The 23,947-nt window shown below is 46.4% G+C and overlaps 1 protein-coding gene across 1 annotated transcript in view; it reads left to right on the top strand.

Moving 5' to 3' along the window:
* The window catches only part of LOC119164802 (orexin receptor type 2), a 109,376-nt gene that overhangs the window by 78,784 nt on the left and 6,645 nt on the right, over positions 1-23,947 (top strand). The window contains exons 2-4 of the mRNA XM_037417008.2: positions 19,052-19,535; positions 21,081-21,273; positions 22,613-22,907. Coding sequence (XP_037272905.2) covers positions 19,140-19,535; positions 21,081-21,273; positions 22,613-22,907 — 884 coding nt within the window. The 5' untranslated portion in view covers positions 19,052-19,139. The remainder of the gene's footprint in view (positions 1-19,051; positions 19,536-21,080; positions 21,274-22,612; positions 22,908-23,947) is intronic.

Genomic DNA, 23,947 nt, shown 5'->3' with positions numbered 1-23,947 from the left:
TAAGAGAGTCGCCATAGGGGAGGTCTGTGAATGTTTCGACTACCTTGAGTTGTTTTTTTTTACATGCACATAAATCAAAGTACAGTGGGCTGTAGCATTCAGTTTTCATCAATGTGCGGCAGCCATGACCTATATTTGTTACTGTTACTATCCGATCAGAGAGAGAGAGAGAGAGAGAATTATTTTAATGGGAAGCTGGAGAGGTTTGCCTGGTTTTTCACCTGACAGGCTACTCCAGTTGCCGGGTGATGACAGTGATATATACAATGATAAACACACAACACATACACACACGCATAACAGTCACATAACAAATAACGTCTCTCACACGCACTGCACAATTTGCAACTTTTCGTTCAAGCCTGTGGCCCGTAAGAACGTCAGTAGCGCTTTTGTAGAGTCTAACGCACTGTATGTGTTCTGCCATGGGCCTAGAATGTGTTTTAACTCTAAATTTGTGTTCTGTTGCAGTTTTAAGCCCATCTTCAGAGACTGTCTCTCTGATGCGTATGTGGTACACTCAGAGAGGACATGTCTGATGTCTACAATGACGTTACACATTGGGCACTATCCGATCAGTCTAAGAGCATCATAACCACTTAACCACCAAAGTGGGTAATGCTGCCTAAACGGCCTATCAGACAAAGTCTTATCTGTAGCGACGGTTGCTTTGAGTCACTAGTGATAGTTACTTGAAATACATGCATTTTACGGAGTTCACGAAAAAGAAAACAAAAACAGTGCAGCCGCTTCCGACCGTGCTGTTTCTCCGATGAGCAGGCCATACCAATTGGCCGTGGTTGGTTAGCATAGTTACTTGCCCATCAATGCGGCACCTAACAAAATTCGTTAAGGCAATGCCAATTCTTCGACTGATCCGGTACGAAAAAAAAAATGTGCGCTTGAACCGGGGAGGCGAGATAAGACGAAGATATGGTCGGCGTGTCATCACGTCCGAGTTGGTTCCCACTATTGCGCGGGTTGAGATATTAGGTTAGCCGCTCGAACTCCGCTGATGGCCTCACGTTGGGAACAACACGCTGCTCGCATTTCTATAGTACGCGCGAGGATGACCGGGTCGTCGTCCCACGGGTAATCAGGGCTGTTGTGTGGAACATCGCGGAACACCATGACCTACATATATATACGCCCTTTTACGACAACGACGAAATAAACCCTCCCCCTCCCTTCCTTACCTCCCTGACAAGCTCATTGTGAGTGGCGCTGCTTTCACACGGAATGCTGTCACGGCACTCGCCATTCAACCCACACGAGCGACGAGACCAGCGTGACGGCTTAGCGGTTCGCCCATAGGATCGACCCATCAGCACTATAACTTTTGTTACTTAGTCTATTTTTGTTTTATAGGTATACTTCCTGCTCCGTGAATGATTCATGCGTGTTGAAAAGCTACTGCAGTATAGTCTACAAGGCTTCCATGCTAACATGGTAGGTTGAAAGCGTTTTTATTTATGTGTATTCATTTTATTCTATTGTTCTTTGTTTTCAGGTACACGAAAGTCACCCAGGCTTTTCGTTCTCCAAAGAAAAAAGGAGTACTATCAGGATTTCATTTTTTTAGTGTGAAACTGTGTCCGGAAGGTTACCAAATATAATAAATGGAAATAATCGCCAGTAGCTTGGAAACATTTTAATTCTCCTTTATAAAGGGTGGCCGAAAGGGTTTGATTGTGTAAAACATTTCTTACTCTCTCTATTCTTTATTTTCTGTTAGAAAAGTTATATCACGCAATGTGACTCGAGGGGGTTTTGGTACAAAAAAAAAGACTAATTACCTGCGACCACCGTTTGACATCATCAAATGGGCGCAGTAGGCTGAAATGTGGGGCTATAATGTTCGAAGTTTCATTTGCTGGCGGAAACCATTTTCTTCGTATCCTTGGATACTGGTTACAGTTACTGAGCACTCAGCGCATATGCTTAAATGGAATAGCAGCAAAACAAAGCATAATGAACGCAGTATAATTCTAGCGCAATAAAACGAACACGTCGCACTCATTCGCACCTTATACGGTGAACTCACAGTAAGCGATCGATGCGTGCATTGTATCGCAGTACCTCGAAACGTTGTTACCAGGTCGAAAAAAAAGTGCTTTAGGGTGCGAATATTTCTGCCGCTTCCGTCGTACCTAATGCGTGACGTTGCGACGGAGGCTATAGCATTATCGATGACCGTGGTTCGTCCCGGCCCATATTTCTCACAATGGGTGAATCAAAACCATCGACGATCACGTGGGCTATTTTATTTTGTTACTTTTTTGAACACGCAAAACACTGATGCAGACCGTAAGCAAGCCTTGCTCGTTTTTGTTTTTTTACGCACGGACGTAGGAGTACTCACGCTTACATATCGTTATTCGAAGGTCGTAGGTTTGATTCCTGCTCACGGCAAGTTATTTTTTACCCACTTTTCTTTCTTCTTATTTACATATTTACATTACATTGATTTTAATACTTTCCCCTATACATTCATTGACATTATTGTCTGTTAGATCTTATTATTATTGTGCCAAAACACGAAAAAACGAGCCCTTTGGTATACACTACCTTCCCTTATATATATATATATATATATATATATATATATATATATATATATATATATATATATATATATTATATATATATCCTCGGTACTTTTGCTGCAGCTCCCGACAGCCTCGTGTTCTATAATAACTAGCTGAGTTAAAGATGCGTGCTCACGCTCCAGTATTTTCAGCACTATAAGTAGGGCAGCAACAAAACTCTAGTTTGCAAAATATATCACCTGGATGCCAGGATAAATTTTCGATTTCAGCAATTTTTATTGTGACCAACAAGTGGTCTTAACGTAGCTCAGTGGCCTGCTCGCTGAACAGTTATTCGCGTTTTCTTGTGTGGCACTTGCACTACCACATGGCTGGTGTTATGTAGTGCCTGCGTACAAAAATATTTACGTCATTGCGTTCTGTCTCGAGCGCCGAGAAGCAAAGTGGCGAAGCAAGCGCAGGGCAGAGAGGCCAACTAGAAAAGGATTCGTGCAGCTTTCTGAGGCCGGGGGAATCACAGCCGCACATAGAAATATTTAAATAAGAGATATGACGAATATGCTTTGTTTCATATAATATAATAATACTTTTTGTTGCCGATAGCGTTAAAAGTAATGCAAGTTTATCCTAGTATTTCTTTGAGCTCTTTTCTGAATTTTTATGGCCAGATGTCGCGAATTCGCGACATACCGAAAAACTTGGAGCGAGCAAGTCAAGAAATGCGTGACGCCTTTATTACCAGCTGTCAAGTACTCACAGGGTATGTAGCTTTCAGATTGAGAAGTCTAGCGCAGTTTCGTTCAAGCTATTCTAAGCGAGAGCCAATTGTATTAGAGCTCATAGAGAAAAGCACGATCGTGTTCAACAACTGTCACTTTTTTGTTTTTTTCTCGCCTTGGCGCCGTAAGTTCTATATCCAATAATTTGGTTTATTTGGTGTGTGTGCACTTAAGAGATGGTACACAACGTGTTACGCAGTCCTGAAGTACGTTTTTGTTGCTATTTCTTCGCTTCTTGCTAAATAAACTGAGGCTGAAACTGAAACAATTCACGACATACGCAAAAGTATGCATTAAAGTTCAATTTTGAATAATTTACCTGCGGAATCACATATAAGTTGCTACTTAAAGCTGAAAAGTGAAAACAGGTTTTATTTTGCTCGGCGGTTTCAAATTCAGGCATTAAAGGAATGAATTTAAAACGCTTACCTAAAAATTACCTTGATGTTAACTTTGTTTCATATACTGTTGTTGTTTGTCAGAGCAAAAATGTAGAATGTGATTCCAAACATGTATCCTCGATAATTTCTTCGAGGCAGCGCAGGTATGCTGCAAATCAATAAATGAACAAATAAATAAACAATGGGTCTGCTAAATTTGTTGCCACTCCCGAGACTTACGGTTTTAGGCATCAACATCGCGAGGCACGCCATAGTGATAGACTCCGCTTTTTTTTGACGCAGTGAAACTAGTTACAAAAGCGGCACAACCTGCTTGGACTGAGGTGTATGACACTCAACGATTTCCCGTTTCTGAGTGAATGTTCTCCTTCGAGACGCAGTCATGCTGATTCGTGACCTGCTAACTCATTGATCACAAAAACACACATGACCACGCCCAATATAGACCGTGGACCCATACCGTTCGCGTTGGAAGCCTTGAAACAGGCGCTTTCACCTAAACACATGGAGAGGTGAAATGTTCTGGTCATATAAACGTGAAGTTTATTATTTTGTGAGATTTTACACGCCGAAACCACGATGTAAATAGAGACGCCGTAGTAAAGAGCTCCAAAAAATTGGGTCAACACGCCCTCACTTCCCAGAGTATACATACCGGCCTCTATCATCGCGCCTCCATCCAAATGTGACCACCACGATCGTGATCGCACCCGCTACCTTCAGCCGATTACCTTGGCAGCGTAACTGCTACAACGCTACGTTGGAAGCTCCTCTGTCGTCTTAGCTAAGCACAGAGGCGGAAGTTATATAATTAGCAGAGAAACTTCAGCACACTAGTTTAGTGCTTTATTTGCACTCCTTGCCGTAAGACCTCGTGGCAAATCACCCCACCGCGGTGGCCTAGTGGCTAAAATACTCGGCTTCTGACCCGCCGGTTTAAGTATCAAATCCCGGCGGTGGCGGCTGGATTTGCGATGAAGGCAAAAATACTGTATGTTCGTGTGCTCGGATTTGGGTGCACGTTAAAGAACCTCAGGTGGTCAAAATTTCCGGAGCCCTCCACTATATGGCGTCTCTCGTAATCTTGTGGTGGTTTTGGGACGTTAAACCCCACGCATGAATCATCAATCATCGTGGCGATTCGCCCAGTTCGTGAAACAAATGGCTATCTCTACGTATTGGGCTCACGTCGGCTTTATGTATACTTCAAGGAGAACTATATACGGCGACGTAGCGCCACTCCCTCACTGCCATTATTCTGAAAGACGATACGTCGCCACACGAGTAAATGTTCGCCTAGAAGACTGCAAGTATACAGTGTCGACACAAAATAATGGCGAATATCCGAGGCACAACCAAGATTGCTTTTCCTCTGTGATTCCCCGCAGTGAAAGTGCACGAACATCTCTTTTCTATTTCCTGCTTACTATCTCGCTTGCGTGAAGCATGGAAAGGTGGGGCAGCCTCTCTTGTAACAGCAGACATCGCAAGCAAATCATTTTGGCGGATTCATCTTTCGGAGTCGTTGTTCAGCTCTCAGTGGGCACGAGGAGAATGACTCTCCGTAGGGCGCATACCGAAAAATAACACGAGCGCATAGTCTACACATCATTTTATGCCCTCGACGCGTACTGATGACCAGCGAGGTGGCTTTCTTGTTACTTACAAGACCACTGTTATCGCCTTTCATATCACATTCCGAATGGTGGATGGCTGATTGTTTGGTTGTTTTCTTGTTTTTTTTTTTGTTTTTCGCAGTGCAAAACTCATGATAAGAAATCAGTCAGACTTTGTGCAGTACTATGAGAGAAATGACGTATAGTTTTATACGTTGCTTTATTTCGATTTTACAACTGAAAGTTTTGATAAAGAACTTGGAGAAATTAAAGCTTGTTTAACAGGCCACAGCAGCAGATCAGTGATTTCGCTGCTCGGCAGCAGAACCGAAAGACACGGGTTTGATCCTTGCCACGGTGATCACATGTCGGTTGAGACAAAACGCTAAATACCAATAACCGCGTACTGCTGCGGATGTCAGCGCGCGTTAACGAACACCAGGTGGTCGACATTTCCGGACCCTCTTACTATGGTGTTGAGCCTTCAAGATGGCGTCACCACCCACCTGCTCTTTTTGCGTGTTTTTTCCTTACCAGTCATCATCACGTGGCAGCTGTGGTGTTCTTGGAGTTACGAAAGAATAATTTTCTATCATGAAATGAATTGTTTTTCTCTTCAGCCCCAGTCTCTTCAACAAATCGAACTCCAGGTGCAGGTAAATGTGCTTCCTAATCAATGTATCTTTATATTGCCGATTTAAAAAAAAAAAAACACTGGCTTACAGGACGCATCTAGAGTTCCAAGAAAGTACGAACGTGTTATATAAAGACGAGATAAAAAAAGCATGACATGGTCGAGTATATTCCGCCCCAGGGAAGACATCCGCGAAAACTTTAGAGAGTTGTTTACAAAAGCTCAATATTTTTATCGCAACCTTTAAAGTTTTTTCTTCTCCTGACGCTGGGTAGAGTTTCGTCGTGTCGCTCAACCAGGAGCATCGTGTTTGCGCAAGGAACTGCCGACATTGACAAATCGGAGTACGGCACCAGTACTCCGCTCAGGTAAACACCCACCTGCGAAAAACGCAGGCAAACAAGTCTTGTTTTCCACAGTACATTACGGTACACTGTTTACACAGAACATGTGTACGAATACGTCTTCTTGGGCGGAGATTTCCGGAGCGACTACGCACATACTTTCAGAAGGGAGCAAAAAAAGATAGATAGATAGATAGATAGATAGATAGATAGATAGAAAGATAGATAGATAGAAGGATAGATAGATAGATAGATAGATAGATAGACAAAAAAAAGAAAGAAAGGAATAAAGGTCACTGCAATAGAGCATTTTGGCAATGACATCAAAATTATTTACGAAGCTGGCACTGCGCGAGTGAACGGGGCCGTCATACATTCAAAACCAAAAGTGTGATGTAATAGTGTTACAACACATTTCTTTCATGTTTCCTGTTTCATATGGTGTGTCTTTCCTGCTTCGCAATATTTTTTTGTGGCGTACCATTCAATCAAAAGTTCCACAATTGCATGTCCACTGTAATCACGCTTTATTGCCGATTTCTCGAGTAATACATGCTGTGCAGGTAATAAAAAGCAACGGTTTTATATCATATCGATTGAGCAGAACACTGTGTAGTGCAAATATGATCATACAATGTAAACCACAATGTTTCGTGAAAGAGGTGTGGCATGTTTTTTTTTAAATAACTAATGAGTGTTAGTACAGTGATCTCAATACATATTGCGTAATATAGATGGTTCTAACGCTTTTTATCATTTTCACAGTAACCACGCTGAAGGCGGCGCTACCACTCTGTCTCAGTCGTACGCATATAAACGCTCTGTTATGCTTTTTTAGTTGTTATACACGATAGTGAATAATGTTTTCTTAAGCATTTTGAGGCGTACACATAGTTTTTTTTTTCACTGAACTTCATTTCCTCGTGTTGTTCAGCGCTGGCGTAATTTGCAGCATGGACATAGATGCAGAAAAGTCTATTTCTCAAGTTGTAAAGAGACCACACAAGCAGATGATGATGGTCACAAAAATCACAGCTAAGTTCATCTGGCATCCGTTCGTCCGCATAATGTTTAACAACTTGGTTGTCTCTAATGTGCACTTTGGTCTAAGCTCACGGCAGTAGATACATTTCACTCCCCAACCACTTGTGGCTGTATTAGCTGGGAAGAGAACCACTGTCCTGAAGCTTAACAGCATGGCTCCTCACCTGCCATAAGCATGCTCCTATTAAGTCGTTGGAGATCATAAGATGGCAAAAAATAATAAATTCACTCATAGTCACTAAAAACTTCTGCAGATGCCCCGCGCCATGGGAATCGATGTTGTGTTAACCATGAGGCGGAAACATGAAAGTGGAGTAATTTTACTGAGCAAAATATAACAAAATCACACTAATGATATACATATGTTGAACAGTGGCATGTTATATATGTAACCAGTTGTTTACAACTTGCGTAACGGTGGCAACCGCAACATGAGTATCATATAACACAACAATCGGTAAGCTGCTATGCAGTGCTCGTGCTTGGCAGGGTGATAGTCCTAGACAGGGCTGCGTAGACTGGCTTCACTGAGTCCCGCTTAGCTACATCTGACGCTAACTCGATGTCACAACTCTATCAGGGGAGTACATATGCAATGTCTTTTTAAAATTACGTGAACAGCACTGCAACCCCATTTGGCGATTCACCAACATCATGCCTGCATAGGTTTTTTTTTTTTCAAAGAAGTTTCGAGGCCTGGTGTGGCATGCTGACGTAGGATACTTGATCGCGCAGAATACTTGGGTTAGATTGCTGCAGGAACCCTGAATGTTATTCTCTGCATTCGTTTGTTCAGCGCTGCCTATGTTAGCTTTCAAAGGGTGTGCAGTTCACTAAAAGATTCCTCCCGTTTGAAAACTATATTATGCGCTTAAGGTTTACTCGGACTCAGACCCACTATTATATCCATCAATGCGACTCAGACTGACCAAACTTTTCTTTCAACTGGGCTTACTCAGACCTAGACTCACCACTCTATCTGTATTTAAGTTCGAGTGAGTTGCCTCAGGACACAGTTTCTCAATACATGTTTGAGGTACCCTTAACAATATCTTGATTGGACGTGGGCTTATCTTATACTAACTTTATCTTATCGCTCACTATATTCTCATTTGGATACCTGTCCCGTATTCAGTCCTGTGAATAGTATCCGGTCAGAAACACACTCGGCCGAGCATCCGCTGCATACCTTATCAGATATTCCATGCGGCTACGTCAAATATGGCCAATATTTACTGAGCGAGAGGTTGTCATCAAGAAAAGAGTGTGGAGGGGGTGGGCACGCAGAGGCGCCTATACCGCATATCACCAGCACTTCACTCGAGTGCATTGAAAAATGACAGGCCCTCATTCTCAAGGGCCTCAAAATTGGATGCGCATGCGAAAGTCGATGATGTTATTATTCGCCTGTGCGAAATAGATAAGAAACTTTGTATAAGACACCGACGCTGGCGTTTACTCAAGCTGCAAGGTTTATCAGCGCCGTATTGGTTATGTGGGCGGACTTTTTTTCTTTTATTTTTTTTCCTCGAGTGGTCGGATGGCGTGCTTTCAATGTGTCACCTCACTGCCGATAGGCGTCAAACTCCGTCTAAATTATAGTGGAAAAGCGGCATCAGCCCCATCAGCCCCATCAAGGAATGGCAACACCCTAAGCTAGGCTCACGGATTGAGGCCGTTAGTGAAAACTATTTTATTTATTTTTATTTTCAGTCAATTCTAATGGTCAAACCCAATTTAAAAGTTGTGATTTAGGATCCTAGTGACCTAAAAGGTGATTTTTTGTCCCCATTATTTATTCATTTGAATTTGGGGCACAATGACTAAACGAAAAGTTTAAAACCACAGTTGATGTCTCTTATGACTTCCATGTCCTAGCTCTCTGTTCAATTGCAGTGGTTGTGTCCAATAAGCTTAGAGTAGTTTTGAAGCAAAGAAAGGACAGACAGACGGACAGACAGACAGACAGACAGACAGACAGACAGACAGACAGACAGACAGACAGACAGACAGACAGAAAGACAGACGGACAGATAGATAGATAGATAGATAGATAGATAGATAGATAGATAGATAACAAAATCAAACGAAAGAAATTGAATGGAATCAAAAGATGGCAAGGTCTGTGCAGCACGCCGCAACCTGCCATCGTTTTCACCTGGCGCTTAATGAAGATCTACAAAAACCCGGGTAATGTCTTCATCTATGCACCTAAGATTTATCCCCGCGTACACTTTTAAGCCCTCAGGGTTGATCAAATGCTTCTGACATGAGCTTAGTGATTAATCGTCTTGTCCAGAGCGGCCACTCTAGCGACTGCATGACATCGTTCGCTCAGAAAGCGAGCGAACTCTAACGGAGGTTTTAAGGTGGCCTATGAATCATGCAGCGAAGCCTCCGTAATGATTTATGCAGAGCACAGTTTAGGCGAGGCTTCACTGCGTCTCCACTTTAGAGCTAAACTATGCGTGAAACTAAAAAAAAAATATTGCGTTGGACGAACCTACGGGCAGACATGAAGACGCCTCACTTTAGTTCCACTGTGGCATGGAGGCCTTAGTCTAGATATTTTCGTAGTTTTAGGGCTACTCGACACATTAAGTCAAGTGAAATATTTGCAAGGCGTTCCGTAAATTCAGGGCGTTTCGCTTCCGGTTTCATCGTTGACTTGACCTCTCTATATGAACAGATAGATTGATATGTGGGGTTTAACATCCCAAAACCACCATATGATTATGAGAGACGCCGTACTGGAGGGCTCCGGAAATTTTGATCGCCGGGGGTTCTTTAAGATGCACCCATATCTGTGCACACGGGCCTACTACATTTCCTACTCCATCGGAAATGCAGCCGCCGCAGCCGAGATTCAATCCCACGACCTTCGAATCAGCAGCCTAGTACCTTATATAGCCACTAGAGCACCGTGGCGGAGCTCTATATGAACAGGGGGGTGGTGGTATACACAGCTCTTGTAGAGTGAGCTTTTCGTAGTACGTATATCACGGTATTAACGGGGTGACGCTAAAGATAATGTTTCATGAAAATTTTAGTGTTGGCATCAGCGTCGTAGGCTGCGAGCGAAAAAACAACGTTGATCGTGAGAAAACAAAGTCAGATAGACGCTGTTAATGAACTGAAATAAAAAAGAAACACCTTTGAACAGAGTGAAACTCACGACTTTTGCGGGGCAAGCTGGTGTTCTATTACAGACGGACTCCCGTGCATGAAACTGTTTAGGATGAACGCCCTATATACGATATCATGTTGCGCAAGGAAAGTGATAATGCGTGTAATTAGGCAAGACAGCAGCGTGGAATCTTGCAAGGTAGCAATACACGTATATTGCAAAAAAGGTGATTGGTTTAGAGGCCTACCTACTGTTGAGCTTACAGAAATGAATTGTAATTGTCCGCATCAACAGTATTTATGAATAGACTGCTGCGCAGGTGTGGACGTCGGCTTGCGGATGCCTGTTTTATGTAAGTCATCAATTCTCAATATGAAGAATAATTTCGTGGTGAGAACTCGGCGACTTCATTTAAAGTAGGCATTCTCAGATTGTTTGAAGGAGGCTACATTGGGCATTTAGACGTTCTTTTTTTTTCCAGGAGAGTAAAGCTAGGCCGGGAAGCGAGGCCAAGCTTGCAATTTAGAAAGAGAGAGAACACAAAGAGAAAGGCAGGGAGGTTGACCAGGGCTGAGCCCCGGTAGGCTACCCTGCACTGGGGAAGGGGAGAGGGGGAAGGAAAGCTATAGAGGAGGAGAGAAAAGGTCACTGAAGTTTCCACTTTCGGCGCTTTTCTCGAGTTGTCTGTGGCATACCAATGTAGAAGGTTTCAGGAGGAACTATTGCGCGCACGCTCGGCGCCACGGCTGCGACGGGATGAACGACGTCACTCACAAGGCAGCCAATAGCGTACTTCCTTGCGTACGACACTGCGAACAATGTAACTGATAACACAGCCAATGGAGACCGCTCTTGAAAACTCTGCCGGACGGATTTTCGTTTCTCTTAGCTATGTGCAGCCTTCGCTGTAAACACAAAAATCAGGACCGTGATCTCGGTTCGAAATGCTTTAACGTGGAGGCTAACTACCGAAGCTGTCCCATTAATAAATGCACATAATGGTGATTTTTTGAGAGCACCAATCGGTATAATACAACGTCCATCCCCTCAACCGCAGACGACCCTGTAAAGCTTCCGGCGCTGCTACAGCGGTGACTACGGTCTACGACGCTGATCTTGAGGGCCGTGCTTGTTCGCGTTTCCCTAACCACGCCTATTTTGGCCTTGGCACCATATACAAGCTAATGAAAACTTTAACTGTTGCGCTGTTTAAGCTTAGTAGAACACAGAAATTCTTCACACAAAAACTTGAAGGACACTTGAGCTTCGCCTTGAAGAGTAGAACTCCATTGCGTAATCGTGCCCTTTGCGAATTGACATCGAAACTGATATACGAGCTTCTGTTTCCGGTGCATGCCTAAACCGTGTTAAAAAAAACAATGACGATGAGTGTCACATTGGTCGTTTGAAACTATCCTAGAATGCCTACTGCAAGTGGAGTTGTCAAAAAGCACCTTATGTCATAGCTCTTCCTTTTTTGCGAAACAGGGGAAGGTACACTACACGTCCGTAAGGCAACAGACAAGCCTGGGCAGCTGTTCATTGTGTTTAAGACATTGCAGCTGCTGACTATGAAATCTGTCTAGTAGCTTTATATGGGTGGGTCTTCAAAACACCCACTCGTTGCGCAATTTGCAAGCTTCAACACCTGGCGGTACTCTACGCTTTTTTACGCAATATTACAAACGTTAAAGAGATTCCTTCCGCTACATGACATTCGTATAGCACTTTTTTCCGAAGCGGTTTCAAGCAGTAGTGTAGTTGTGTAGTACAGCACATGCTCGGCTTGTGTACTAACTGTGTTCGACGCTCATTCGAAACGAAGGTATTTTTACTATTTATTTTCTCTGAATCTTTTTGCAAACAGTTGGTCAACGACCAGATGACTTTCTGCTTACAACCAATGACACCAACGCCGACACAAGCACCGGAATTTCTTCGAACCAATTGCTTAACACGACTCGCTGGATACGTGAGCAGTATCTACAGTTTGATGCCACGAGGTGTGGGTATACGTTGCTACACATGGTATTAACGTGCCCACAGTACACTGACACATCACACACACAAGATACGTGGTAGTCCCTTCTGCGTACCATCGACTCGGCACAGCAACGCCGGGTAATCCTATGCGCATTCGAGGCCGCTGTGTCCCGAGGATACCCGTTGACCTTCTCTAGGTAGCGTAACCGACCACTGGGTTGGTCCCCTCTTTTAGGAGAAATAAAGTTTTGATCATTATCATCATCATTAGATATGTGCCACAGACGGCACAAACATGCCAAGCAGCTCCTAGCGCAGGGTAGTGATGTTTGTTTATTTGATTTGTAAAATTTTGTCTGCCTTTGACAGCCCGTTACATGGATTTATATGTATATGCCAATAACAAGAGGATCTTGACATGTGTCAACAATTTCTGTTGGGTGATTACTCTTCTGCAGCAAGCAGCCACTAAGGCGTTTGTCTCGACGCAACCTTATTAAAATAAGCGTACATTGTACTCTTGAGATGTAGATATTGTGATGACGTTTATTCGAGCCGAGAAGTCGCAGCGAGGTCGCAACGGAAAGTGGGCGTACGGCAAGTCTGGCAGAGGCGGCACAAACTCTCGCGCAAGCAGAGCACGGGCTTTTTGTTGTCTTCCGAAGGCGCATACGCGTTGGTGCGTATGCTCCACTACAATACCCCCGGGGTGAAGGGTAGCCATCCTGGTGACTCAGGGAGTAGGCACAATGAGGGGGTCGTAGTAGGGCTTGAGACGGTCGACGTGTACGGTCTCGCGTCCTCGACGGCGCAAATCTGGTGATTGTGTTAACGGCTCGATGATGTAATTCACCGGGGAGGTCGCGTCAATGACATGGTACGGACCATGGTACCGGGCCAGAAGTTTAGAAGACAGGCCAGGAACGTGTGGGGGCACCCAAAGCCACACAAGGGAGCCAGCACGAAATGTAGGAGCTATGTGGTGAGCGTCGTCGTGTCGAGTCTTTTGTAGACCTTGAGCCTCACTTGTCAGAAACCGAGCCAACTGACGGCAGTCTTCAGCGTATCTGGCGACTTCCGAAAGCGGGAAGCACTCAGATGCATCAGGGCGGTACGGTAGTATAGTGTCGAGTGGGTGGGAAGGTTCGCGGCCGTACAATAGAAAGAACGGGGAAAAACCGGTAGTCGCTTGCGTCGCAGTGTTATAAGCGAAGGTAACAAAGGGCAATACAGCGTCCCAGTTAGTGTGGTCGGATGAGGTGTACATCCTCAGCATGTCGCCAAGTGTGCGGTTGAACCGCTCAGTAAGACCATTTGTCTGTGGATGGTATGCGGTAGATTTCCGGTGGATAATGTTGCATTCAGCGACGATAGCTTGGATGACCTCCGACAGGAACACTCGACCCCTATCACTGAGTAATTCCCGCGGAGGACCATTGCGTAGAATGAAGCTGCGGAGAATGAAGAGTGCGAATTCGTGGGCGGTCGCTGCCGGTAGAGCTGCAGTCTCAGCGTAGCGTGTCAGATGGTCGACTCCGACAATAATCCACCGGTTTCCAGATCTACTGTGTGGGAGGGGGCCATAGAGGTCTATACCCACGCGGTCGAATGGGCGAGCCGGGCACGGGAGCGGCTGTAACATGCCAGTAAGGTGCCGCGGAGGTGTTTTGTTCTGTTGGCAAGTGGTGCAAGACTGAACGTATTTCTGCACAAAACGATACATTCCTCGCCAGTAATAGCGTTGGCGCTGCCTTTCGTAGGTTTTCAGGACACCTGCGTGAGCACTTTGGGGATCTGCATGAAAATTCATGCAGATGTCAGAGCGCATATGAGTTGGGACAGCAAGGAGCCACTTCCGATCACCAGGCGTGTAGTTGCGGTGGTACAGAATGTTGTCACGTAAGGAAAAGTGGGCTGCTTGCCGGCGCAGCGCTCTCGTGGAAGGGACAGAAGACGGATCGGTAAGGTAGTCGACTAACAAAGCAAGGTATGGGTCTTTACGCTGCTCCGAAAGCATGTCAGTGCTGTCGAGTGGTGACAAGGTGGTAAAAGGGGGTGACAGAGAAGCCACATCTGGTGTTAATGGCGATCGGGAAAGTGCATCGGCGTCCGCATGCTTGCGACCGGAACGATATACGACACGGATGTCGTACTCCTGCAATCGAAGTGCCCAACGGCCCAGACGTCCGGGCGGGTCTTTCAAGGTGGACAGCCAACATAGAGCGTGGTGGTCTGTGACCACGTCGAAAGGACGGCCGTAAAGGTACGGGCGAAACTTCGTAAGCGCCCAGATTATGGCCAAACACTCCTTCTCTGTCACGGAGTAATTCAATTCAGCCTTCTTAAGAGTGCGACTTGCATAAGCGACTACGTATTCGGTTTGGGTGCCTTTCCGTTGTGCCAAAACTGCGCCAAGACCAACGCCGCTTGCATCAGTGTGAACTTCTGTGGCAGCAGTGGGGTCGTAGTGGCGAAGAATAGGTGGCGAGGTCAGCAGGCGGCGCAGCTGGTGAAATGCGTCATCACATGCAGGTGACCATGCAGATATACCTTTGCTGTCGGAAAGCAGACTAGTCAGAGGTGCAATGATGGACGCGAAGTTGCGCACGAAGCGACGAAAGTAAGAGCAAAGACCAACGAAACTTCTTAGGGCTTTCAGTGATGTGGGCATTGGGAAGTCAGCGACAGCTCGAAGCTTATCAGGGTCCGGAAGAACACCGTCTCTTGTGATGACGTGTCCCAAGATGGTTAGTTTCCGGGCTGCGAAGTGGCACTTATTGGTGTTAAGTTTTAGGCCTGCAGAAGCTAGACACGTCAGAATCTCGTGGAGACGACGAAGATGTGTCGGGAAATCAGCTGAAAAGACTACGATGTCATCTAAGTAACACAAGCAAGTTTTCCACTTGTGGGCCCGCAATATGGTATCTATCATGCGTTCAAACGTCGCAGGCGCGTTGCAGAGCCCAAATGGCATGACTTTGAACTCATACAGGCCATCCGGCGTTACAAAGGCTGTTTTAGGGCGATCACATTCAGCCATTGGCACCTGCCAATACCCAGAACGCAGATCCAAGGATGTAAAGTACTCGGCGCCTTGTAAACAGTCAAGAGCATCGTCTATTCGTGGTAGCGGGTAGACATCTTTCTTCGTAATCTTGTTTAAGCGGCGATAGTCTACGCAAAATCGTACGGTGCCATCTTTTTTTCTTTACCAGAACCACAGGTGATGACCAAGCGCTTTGAGAAGGCTGTATGACTCCACGTTTAAGCATGTCATCTACTTGCTCCGTAATGACGCGGCGCTCTTCGGCGGAAACGCGGTAAGGACGCTGTCGCAGAGGCGATTGTGAGCCGGTGTCAATAGTATGAGTGACAGTCGTGGTGCGGCCCAAAGCAGGTTTCTGAAAGTCGAAAGAAGAGCGAAACTTGTTAACGAGAGCAACAAGTTGGCTGCGATGCGAGGGTGGAAGGTCTGCGTCAATAGCATTGTCGAACGCTGGTGAGCTTGATGGCTCAGACGCCTGAGTGATTGCGGCAATCTGACATGGCGTTTCGTCGGGAAGAATAATATCATTGATATGGTCGACAGGTTGCACATATCCTAACGTTTCACCACGAAGCAAGCCAATGGGGTAGTTGCAGTGGTTGGTAACCAGCATTACGCTTAAACCAGACGCAATCGTAAGAACGGCAAATGGGAGCACGATGCCCTTGCGTTCAGTAAAAACAGGGGATGGCGTAAACACCACCGTAGCGTCAGGTTGCGCCACACATGAAAGGCTAATAGGGACTGAAGCTTCCGGAGGCAAGGTGATGTCGTCGTCAGCGATGAGTTTGCAGAGCAGTGGTGAATGGTCGGGCGGTGGAAATTCACAACTTGGCACTAGGGACACTTCCGCACGGCAACAATCGATGATAGCTTCATGACCTGATAAGAAATCCCAACCCAGGATGAGGTCATGAGAGCAAGATGGTAGTACAAAAAATTGGACGATGTACAAAACGTCTTGGATTACGACGCGCGCCGTACACACAGACGAGGGCTGAATGCGTTGCGCGCTAGCCGTGGACAGCACGATGCCACAGAGAGATGTGGTCACTTTCTTCAGTTTGCGACAAAATTTTGCGTTCATCACAGAAACGGCGGCCCCAGTATCAATTAACGCTTGTGTGGCGACTCCCTCAACATTGACATCAACAACATTTCGCGGCGAAAATGGAGGCATTGATAATTGCGCAGAAGTTGCAGTTCTTGCCTCTGGAACTGCACTGATTAGTTTCCCTCCTCTACGACGCATAGGAGATGGCGATCGGCGACGAGGAGATGGGAAACGAGAAGTTGATGGGCGACGATCCGAGTCAGAGTGCCTCTGTTCGTATGCAGACGTGGTGGCCTGCTGCGACGCATAGGTAGGAGTTCCAAAGGAGGCGTACGCAGGTGTGGGACGGCGGTGGCAGTAGCGTGCAATGTGGCCAGCGATGCCACACGCGAAGCAGATAGGACGGTTGTCATGGGTGCGCCACTCATTAGATGGACGGAAAAAGCGAGGTGAGGGCCTGTAAACCGAAAGCGCTGCCGGAGGAGGTGGAGCCGATGAGGATACTGGATTCGGTGGGGGTCGCGCAACCACAGCTGCGTAGCTGAGAGGTGAAGATGGTACAGGTGGTGCGTAGCTGACAGCTGAGAGATTAGATGCTGCTGAAGTGCATGCGTAAGGGGCCTGCATTGTAGGTAGGACATCGCAAATTTCAGTGCGTATGGCCTGCTGCAGTGTCGAAGGCAGACTTGCGGTGGGCACGTCGCTATGCGGCAGCAGGGAGAGCTGTCGGGCGACTTCCTCCCTGATGAAGTCTTTGATCTGGTTGGACAGTCTTTCTTGGCGCACGTTGACATTTGCGAGTGCGACAGCCGAGATCGAATCTGGTGGCGAGACACTCTGTCGGGCGATGGAACGCTGACGGCGTAATTCATCGAAGCTCTGGCACAGGCTTACGAGGATTGCCACCGAGGTCGGGCTTTTCGCTAGCAACATCTGGAATGCGCCATCCTCAATGCCCTTGAGAATCTGCCGAATTTTCTCTTCTTCGGGCATAGATGGGTTAACACGCCTGCAGAGGTCAAGCACATCCTCAATGTAACTCGTAAACGTTTCGCCAGGCTGCTGGGCTCTGTGGCGCAGACGCTGGTCAGCGCGGAGCTTGCGGACCTCTGGTCGGCCGAACGCTTCTGTTACGAGGGTCTTAAAGGAGGACCAGTTGGCGATGGCAGTTTCGCGGTTGGTAAACCAAAGCTTAGCTACGTCTGCCAAGTAAGAGATAACGTAAGCAAGTTTAGAGTAATCGTCCCACTTGTTGCTGACGCTTACGCGTTCGTACAAGGAAAGCCAGTCTTCGACGTCTTGCTCACCACTTCCGCTGAAGATTGGTGGGTCCCGCTGGCGAGTAGCGCCGGGGCAGGTAGACGGGGCAGCCGATGGTGCTGGTTGGGCTGGGACGGGCTGGTTCGCGACTGCGTCAGTCATGTTTCGCGGTAGTCTTTCAGGCAACTTGCGAGAGCGGAGCTCCAGGTCTTCTTGGGGATCTCAGCAGCCTCCACCAAATGTGATGACGTTTATTCGAGCCGAGAAGTCGCAGCGAGGTCGCAACGGAAAGTGGGCGTATGGCAAGCCTGGCAGAGGCGGCACAAACTCTCGCGCAAGCAGAGCACGGGCTTTTTGTTGTCTTCCGAAGGCGCATACGCGTTGGTGCGTATGCTCCACTACAATATATTCGACATGTATAGCCTTCGGTCATCTGTGCCGTCTCTCTATAACCATACAAACTTCAGTAATTTGGCTAATATGATAAGTCAGTACAGCATCCTAAACAGAAACACTATGGATAGTGCTAGCTGGGATAACCAGCAAATACGTGCATCATTTCCCGAACGAAGCGATCATTTTGTTGCTTGAAGTCTTTACTTGCTCAACACTTTGCGTGCTATTAGAGTGAAAGAAAACTTTGCGCATCTCTTTTTAGGTAGATGGGGGCGCATTTCGTGCTCCATGTGAGGTCCGTGAATTTTCAAAACTCCCACTTTATAAGCTGTTTCACAAGACTCTATATTCCTACGTGAAATTTTAAGAGATATTATACAATGACGTCAACATTGTCGTTGTCTAATATCATTACGCGAATATGATCATCACGTATACATGGGCACACTAGTCATCCTTGCAATTACCAAGCCTACGTTAGGCAAGATTAGCAGTCATGTATTCGTGTTTAGCAAGTACTAGCCTATGGCTAGCTACACATATTCGTTGTTTAGTCAACCAAATCATTACCCCACAGGTACGAATGCTTGAGCGTAGCAGGGACAGAATATTTAGTTTGTACTAGTCTTTTTCTCATTTCCTGTCAGTGCGCGGTTCCAGAGAAAATATTCCAACAATTCATCTGGCTGTAGTCTCTAGCATTATTGTATTGTTTCCAAGTTTACTTTCTACTCGTGTTCGTATTTTCTTGTACATTTCGAAGGTCCAGACATTGCGTTAACTGAGGGATCTTCTGGTGTGTTTTTTAACTAATGCAGGTCTTGAACTTTTCGGCAATGTGTACCAAGAACGAACGGGCAAAGCGGTAGTGTAACGTCGGTGACGTTCAGCTCAGAAAATTGAGACATGGACGACCTGGATCCCGCACCTCTGAACGAGACTGCTGGTGGAGTCGGCCTCCAGGTACACGGGAACGGCTCCTCTTGCGTCAATGAACTGTGCGTCTCGGAGGCCGAGTATCTGGACCTTCTGGAAGAGTACATCTTTCCTTCCTCGTACGAGTGGGGTCTTATCGGCCTTCACGTGGCCGTCTTCGTGGTAGGGCTGGTCGGCAACTGTCTGGTGTGCGTCGCCGTCTACCGCAACCAGACCATGCGCACGGTGACGAACTATTTCATCGTGAACCTGGCCGTCGCCGATTTCCTCGTGATCTTGGTCTGCCTACCACCGACGGTGCTCTGGGACGTGACGGAAACGTGGTTCTTTGGGGCTGCTCTCTGCAAGATTGTCCTTTACCTTCAGGTATGGCAAATATACTTTTCAGTTCAGGTATGAGAAAAGTAATAATTGTGGAGCTTTTGCGGCCCAAAAGCATATGATATTGATGGATGCTGTAGGAGAAAGCTCCGAAAATGTGTACCACTTGTGTTTTTTTCCAACGAACACCAAAATCTAATTCAGAGGCACGAATTCTGCAAAACGTTATGACCAGATGGTGACGTAACCTTACGACGTCCTCATGACGTCACATTATGACATAATTCAATGACACTGTCGACTGGTCAAAATAGGTTCTGCCACTGAGTCTGCGCAAGACTAGTGAGATTTTAAAGAATGATAAAGTTTTGATTCTGATAAGAGTAAAATAATGCGTTAGGTGCGGATAGCTTTCGGTCGAGTGCTGAGGAAGAGGAATGCTTCGAAAGTGAATAAAAAAAAGATGGATTTGGCTCACTAGTCAACTTAGGCAAACGGTAAAGGGACCCTGCGTATTTCTTTATTTGCTTCTGATTTAGAGTTTACGCGTGTTTCATTTCACTTCTTTAACGTTAAAAAACCGTGGTCTGTGCTTTGCATGATCTGCTGCTGTGATCCACGTTTTTTGGAGGCGAAGATCCCGTTCTCGGCTGTTTTCCTGGTGAAGCAACTGTTCGCGTAGGACATAAAAGTAATGAGTTTCATGCCAAATAAAACAGGTCGCAGTGCTGCGCAGTCTTTTTTCTTCTACTGTAGGCAATTGTTTTATGCCGGGCCCTGATGTTGTGTCAGGTATGTCTTGTAACAAGTATTGTCTCTGGCTGTATAATGCAGGCTATCAAACTCTCTTCTCCTTGCGAGTCACAGTCGCAAATGTCAGTCGCACCAGTCATTTATGAAGGAGATTTGGTGTCAGGATTTGACAAAGATAAATTGATGCTAATTTCCACAACGACTAAAATATGAATGTTAATTCTGAAATATGGACCCTTGTTTTGACTGTGATGTTTATATTCGCAGCAAACGCATAGATTGCCTCGCAAAAATAAATGAAATACTTGATATGAGAGCAGTCTCTGTAGTTGACCTGAACAAAAAGCTACTAATTTCAATGGGCAAGGAAGTCATGTCAGTACTATTAGCAAAGTCCAAACATTTTACTCAGAGTCAAGCCGCAGGCCGCGTCTGTCCCGGGTATGCATGTACAATACATAGTCAAGACATAGACTTAGGCCCCTGGTACCAGACATAGGAACCTTGTAGTCGAGTTTTCATGTGTGACTGCAGTGCCAAAACGCACAGCCTTGGGGCATGGTCGCAAGAAAAATATACCTTGTTGCGCACGTCTTCCCCTATGCACAAGTGTACAGACTATGGTTGAGCTAGAAACGGTAAAGCGTTCGTGCATCTGTTTTCTGCATGCGCTTTGGTGCCAGTGTCGGCGAACTTGAGAGTACCCACAGCCAGAAACGCAGCTCCTTCTGGCCACTGAACGGTGTTTAGTGCCAAGTGTGCGCACCAATATTTCACCTTTAAGTGTTGCAGAGTGTAACATGCTGTTCAACTTCTTTGCAACTTACTTTCGTGCAGTGCGTGTCGGTGTCTGTATCGGTGCTGACGCTCACCTTCATATCCCTGGACCGGTGGCGCGCCATCTGCCGACCACTCCGCTCTCAAGGATCCACTGGACCACGCGTTGCCATTGGTTGCATCTGGATTGTGTCGTGTCTGGTCATGTTGCCCGAGCTCGTTGTTCTGGACACTCGCCGTGGTCCAGTCATAGGTTAGTGCACACTGCGTTGCATTACTGAGGCTTAACAACGTGTGCCACCAGCAGTTTCAAGTGACGTGTACATTGCAGATAAACAGTGCATCAATGACTAGAAAAATAGAAGCTCGGTGGGATAAAAAAAGAGCACCACCAAGTTAACCGCTCAGGAATACTCGCAAAGCCAAGAGTGATTAGGCGTTGGTTAAGAAGACGACCAACAGCCACATCTCTTTCTAGTTGGCAGGTGTGAAATTTACAGACACTGGCTACGCAGTGCTTACAGTGGAGAACCGTTATTATGTTCTAATTGCCTGATCAGTGCCAATAAATGCAAGCTATGTCAAGAATTGTAGAAGGATGATACGATTGCATTAGAAACACTTCCTGCGACACAGAGATGAAATGATTCAACGCCAGAAGAAGCCATCGCGGCGTATTTAACGCGATGACGGCAATAACGTTATGGCAGAAGATGTAACCGAAGGTTTGCCTGATTTCAAAACTTCGTCGAAGAGGCCGTTGAAGAAGCATGCAGAGAGAGTCCAGTAATAACTAAGCACCGAGTCAAGCAAGCATGGCTTAGTCTCGGGAAGATCACATTCAGAATTACAGCACCACACGTATTTAGGCTGTGACAGGGTTACAGTCTGCGTGAATAGTAAAAAACTCTGATAGTATGTCGGCTCCCAGCATCTCCTTATCTGTACTCTCTTGTATTTCAATACCACCACGCTACAGTGCATGGTAACGTAACGGTCTTTTGCTGAAGGGGGGGGGGGCTGTAAGACAACAAAAGACTCGTTTTCAACATTTATGGGCGCATGATGTACCTCTGTAGGCTTGATAGTCAGAAAAGGCAGGGTTAAAAGGCGAGTGAAAGAAAACTTTAAAGATAAGTAACATGATGGAGATGCTTACCTACACCACCCGGTTACCCCTTCTCTCTATCTAAGAACTGGCTATCCTCAGTGTCCTTCCAGTTATTTCTATCTTCCTTCTTTCCACTTTCCTATCTGCCCATAACCTTTTAGCAAAAAAAGGCCTCAATTTTCTGTCTCATTTCGGGGGGGGGGGGGGGTATCACAACAAACCCTTGGGAACAGGGGGTGGGGGGTATTAAATATCAAAGCTCATGAGGAGACGTGGTAGAAGTTATATCTAGAGCAAAGCAGCTTTTTTTTCGTGTTATATCTATTTTTTGCGCAGTAGGTTTCTTGAACTAACGGTAAAGCTAAAATAAGTGACAGGAAAAAGCCTCCAGCCCTGCAATGGACTAGGATTTGTCATTTACAGCACGATACTGTACCACTTCGTTGTTGACCAATCTTGAATCTTATTCCGCGACACGCAGGTGCTCTGTACCTGACGGACTGCGCCTACACGTGGCCCGCGGGTTACACGTCCGTGTACCAGCTGTGCCTGGTGGTGTTCCTGTACGTAGTGCCATGCCTGCTGATGTCCGCCGCCTACTACCAGATGGCGCGCGTGCTGTGGCGCATGCCCGCGCTGCACGAAACCGGCTCGCTCACGGGCACACAGCCACCGCCGCAGACGCTGGCACGACGCAAAGCGGCCAAGATGCTCATCGCCGTAGTCAGCCTGTTCGGACTCTGCTATTTGCCCGTGCACACGCTCAATCTGCTCAGGTGGGGCATCGCGAGGCCTCACTCACCCGCTATTTGACGCACAGTGGTATAGCCACGTATCGGTATTTCTTTAGGGGCGAAGCTCCTTAAGGTGTGAGCTGTGCGTCCCCTGTATGTTGCCACCATTCGTTTAGTTCTTGCAGTGTTTACTGGGTGGCGGTACCGTCCCCTGTATGTAGCCATCTCTTGTTTAGTGCTTGCAGCGTTCACTAGACGGCGATACTTCTAGTTGATGATGAAAGATGCGAGATGCTATAAAATAGGAATGATATCACAAATGACGCGTGTCATTGGTGGAAGGCAATTGTTCGCTTTATTGCGGCGACGTACGCTAGGGGAGCGTTGTAATAAAATCGAGTGGGCGAAATGTACAGAAGATTCATGGTTTACCAGGTTACCTCCGGAGCTTCGCCCACTCATTATCACTGACTTCGTGGATATGGCAGCACTTTTTTTTTCTTGAACGCACGAGCGTCAACCACAGAGTCTTTAAGCACCTCTCCCGAGCGTCCTGGTGTCCCGTCACAAAACAACGCAGGAGAAGACAGCTGCAGAGGACTGTTCATGGCAGGCATACACGTATTCTTGTTTCAATTTGCCTCTGTGCTTCGTTAAGCGCCGCATATCGACGAGGCGGTCGACGCCCGCGCGTCCACGTTAGAAAAATGGGTGACTGCATATTACTCATGTCTAGAATAACGAAGTCGAGCGCTCAGATGAGTGCAAGCGACATTTACAGTTCGAAATTGGCCACATGTGAACACGCATGGCATCGTTGAGGTGTCAGCCTTGCTATTTATTTCCTTGTCTACCACCACGGCCGCGATGATTGCTTTGCTTTGACAACCACCATGCTTATTTTTAGTGGCTTAGCTACTCGGCTGCTTACCCCCTCGTCGCGGGACTGAATCCCAACCACGGCAGCCGCATTTTTGACGCAGGTGAGCATGTTTGAGGCTGGTGTCTTAGATTTAGGTGCACGGTAAAAAACCCCAGGTGTTCAAAATTTGCGGAGCCCTCCACTAGGGCGTCTCTCATAA

This window comes from Rhipicephalus microplus, chromosome 9, assembly GCF_043290135.1.
Source record: "Rhipicephalus microplus isolate Deutch F79 chromosome 9, USDA_Rmic, whole genome shotgun sequence".
In the NCBI taxonomy this organism is placed as follows: Eukaryota; Metazoa; Arthropoda; class Arachnida; order Ixodida; family Ixodidae; genus Rhipicephalus; species Rhipicephalus microplus.
Note: the sequence above shows the minus strand (reverse complement) of the source record. Positions and strands in the feature narration are given on the sequence as shown.